Raw genomic sequence first — 3,079 nt, forward strand, 5'->3', positions numbered from 1 at the left:
TCCCCTCTACAGCTCCTGAAAGGAGGGGGTAGCGAGGGAGGGTTGGTCCCTTCTGCCCAGGAACAAGCGATGGGATGAGAGGAAATGGCCTCAAGTTGTGCCAGGGAAGGGTTAGATTGGATTTCAGGAAAAAAACCTTCACTGCAAGGGTTATCAGGCACTGGAAGGGGCTGCCCAGGGCAGTGGTGGAATCACCATCCCCGGAGGGGTTTAACAGACGGGGAGATGAGGTGCTGAGGGACGTGGGTTAGTGGTGGACAGGGCATGGTTGGACTCGATGATCTGAAAAGTCTTTTTCAGCCAAACAATTCTGTGAATCTTTGACCGCTTCCTTCCCCAGAGGAGCCCAAGGTTGGGATAAAGACGATCAAAATGTACTGCCAGAGGATGCAGGAGGAGAACATCACCAGGGCACTGATCGTGGTGCAGCAGGGCATGACCCCCTCAGCGAAGCAGGTACGGGGGATCCCTGAGAGCAGACGGCTGCCTCAGAGCCAGGATTGTTGTGGGCCCTGGGTGTTTTGCTTCTCTGTTTTTTCAGTTCTGCTTCAGCTTAATTACAGCCTTGAATTTCCTTCTAGATAAAGTCTGTCGCTAAAGCCTGTTTACTGTGCCTTAGCACAGGCTCTTGCTTGACATGAAAGTGCCTTTAACCAGAACAACTGGCTCTGGTTGGAGAGGAATGGCCAAAGGCCCATTGGGAGTCAGGAGTAAACGGGATATTTGCCAGTGTTGAAGAAATCCATGTGCTCTTTGCCTGCGTGGCTGTGCACCGTGAGCGGTGCTCGCCGAGGAGCAGATCTGAGCACCCCAGGGGTGTTGCAGAGCTGTGCTGCTGGCTGACAGAGCTTTCCTTCCCTTCCAGTCGCTGGTCGATATGGCGCCCAAGTACATCCTGGAGCAGTTCCTGCAGCAGGAGCTTCTCATCAACATCACCGAACATGAGGTGAGCAGTGCAGGGATCAACCTTGTGCTGTGCTGTGGCTTGGGCTGCTCTGGAGGCTTTGTCCCCCCTGGTTGGCCGGGCTGAGCGGTGCAGTCATAGTTTGCTTCTTCACAAATGTTTTCTTCCACTGCTGCAAGGAGCTGATAATTTTCTGCGGTTTCTCAGTCTCGCATCTCTCTCTCCACTGTTTACAGCTGGTGCCAGAGCACGTTGTCATGACAAAGGAAGAAGTAACCGAGCTGCTGGCCCGATAGTATCCTTTGTTTGTTCCTTCCCTTCCTGCCTGGGCGTGAGGCGTGCTTGCTTTGGGCTGAAAACTAAAGCATCCACGTGCAGTGGTTTACTGCTTTGTCCCGCAAGCTGTGCTAATGAAGGGGCACTGGGCTGGGGGCACGTTCCTTGACTCCCTGCGCAGTAAGCTGAGAGAGAACCAGCTCCCCCGGATACAGGCTGGGGATCCTGTGGCCCGGTACTTTGGAATAAAGCGTGGGCAGGTAAGAGAACTGAGGTGACAGCTCTGTGGGCAGGGCAGGAACGCGATCCTTGCTGGGTTTTAGAGCCGTTGGGGGCAGGAAAGGTTTCTCTTACAAACCCAGAAGTTGTTGTAGGTACCGATGTGTGAGCTGAGCAGGCTCCTAGTGAGGACCTGGCACCTTGGCTGTGCCAGGCAGCAGCTGTGACACCAGCCCCATGCTCCGTGGCAGCCCCTTGCACTGCAGGGTGGCTCTTCCCAGCACAGTGGCAGAAACTGCTGCCCTGCAGCAGAAATTTCCCTGACGAGTTCCTTCTTTTGGCCTTCAGGTGGTGAAGATCATCAGACCGAGCGAGACCGCAGGCCGCTACATCACCTACAGACTGGTGCAGTGACCTGGAGCCACGGGGTGAGGTGCAGGGCTTTTGGTCTCAGTCTGCTGAGGGAGGCATGGGGTGATTCCCATCCTGAGCTCTCTTTTTTTCCAGGTGTGGAAGAGTTGTACGATGTCTCCCCATGTTCCCATCCACCGGGAATTTGCAGGTGCTCTTAGATGTCTGCCTTTTGTAGATGGCCCAGAAAAGTCCCTGCAGTTTGCGTTACTTGGCCTAATTCCTCGTTTCCCAGCATGGCTTTGCTGTGACCCTGTCTTACATTAAGGGCTCAAGCCATGGAAGTAACCTGAAGCAACAGAAGTGCAGGGAGGGAGCAAATGGAAAGGGTTTTTGCTTTCCTGTTTTATAGGAGATCCTATTTGTAATAAATGTTTCCACTCTTGCTGTTTCTCACTGGTGTGGTGGTTCTCAGGCTCTTCCTGTACCAAAGCCCTCTGGACTTTGCGAGTTCCCGCATTGTTTGTTTCATTTGTCTCACAGACACGGGTGGGAACACACATTTTATTTATTTATCTTTTTGGAAGCATGTCAATCTGAACACAGGAAAACATGTAAAGCAGCTTCATACAGGCCCGTCATAACAAACACACTTGGCGTTTTCCGCGCTGAGTTAATACTGAAGAAGGTGCCTGTTACCGTGTGCAGCTCAAGCGCAGCGCTGGCCCCGTCCCCTCGCATTCGCTCTCACCCACACTCACAAACACCCGGTACCGCCCGTGGCAGCGGGGCCGTCGCTGTCCTTTCTCTACCATGGAAATGCCCTGGGCGGTCTCTGCTTTGGCTCAGTTGCAACCTTGCGGCTGGGAGTTACCGCTGGTTTTGGGTACCTTTAACCTGCTGTGCCCGGGCGCGTTTCCCGTTGGCCCTGGGAAGCTCTGGGAGGTGCAGGGCCCTGTCTGTGCCTGTGCTGGATCCTGTGGTGTGCTGAGTGTGTGGGTGATCGCCCAGCTCCACCGTAACGAGGTGCGTGCACCCCCAATAGCTGCTGGGCTCCTGCCCTCCCTTCGCTGTCCCGGGGTGTGGACGCTCCGCAGCCCTGCGGCGCTGAGGCCTGGAGATCATTCAGTGCCCAGCATCTCGCTGGATAATTGTTAAAAAATGGCTTTGGATTTGTGCAATTTCTTGGGAGCTGTGGGCTGCAAGTCACTGTGTGTCCATCCCCAGCCAGGAGCCCTGGGTCTTTGCTCGCTGTGTGTCCTCCCCCACTCGAGTCCCTATGGCACGCCTGGGGGTCATGGCAGGGATGCAGCCAGGGACAAGCAGGGA

General features: G+C 54.9%; 1 protein-coding gene across 1 annotated transcript; it reads left to right on the top strand.

Annotated features, from left to right (window-relative positions):
• Positions 1 to 331: 331 nt before the first annotated feature.
• Positions 332 to 1,851, top strand: POLR2E (polymerase (RNA) II (DNA directed) polypeptide E, 25kDa). The gene is made up of 5 exons (XM_010191048.1): positions 332 to 456; positions 866 to 946; positions 1,141 to 1,199; positions 1,362 to 1,440; positions 1,748 to 1,851. Exons 1-5 carry the CDS (start codon positions 373 to 375, stop codon positions 1,811 to 1,813), a joined length of 369 nt encoding a protein of 122 aa, XP_010189350.1. The 5' UTR covers positions 332 to 372; the 3' UTR covers positions 1,814 to 1,851.
• Positions 1,852 to 3,079: the final 1,228 nt, after the last annotated feature.

This window comes from Mesitornis unicolor, unplaced genomic scaffold (genome assembly GCF_000695765.1).
Source record: "Mesitornis unicolor isolate BGI_N332 unplaced genomic scaffold, ASM69576v1 scaffold32248, whole genome shotgun sequence".
In the NCBI taxonomy this organism is placed as follows: Eukaryota; Metazoa; Chordata; class Aves; order Mesitornithiformes; family Mesitornithidae; genus Mesitornis; species Mesitornis unicolor.

Bases quoted from the DNA above. Each gene is read 5' to 3' on its own strand.
- POLR2E (XM_010191048.1), top strand. From the start codon at position 373: ATGTACTGCCAGAGGATGCAGGAGGAGAACATCACCAGGGCACTGATC. The intron at 947-1,140 runs GTGAGCAGTGCA...CACTGTTTACAG, and splicing joins TCAACATCACCGAACATGAG to CTGGTGCCAGAGCACGTTGT. The intron at 1,441-1,747 runs GTAAGAGAACTG...TTTGGCCTTCAG, and splicing joins TTGGAATAAAGCGTGGGCAG to GTGGTGAAGATCATCAGACC.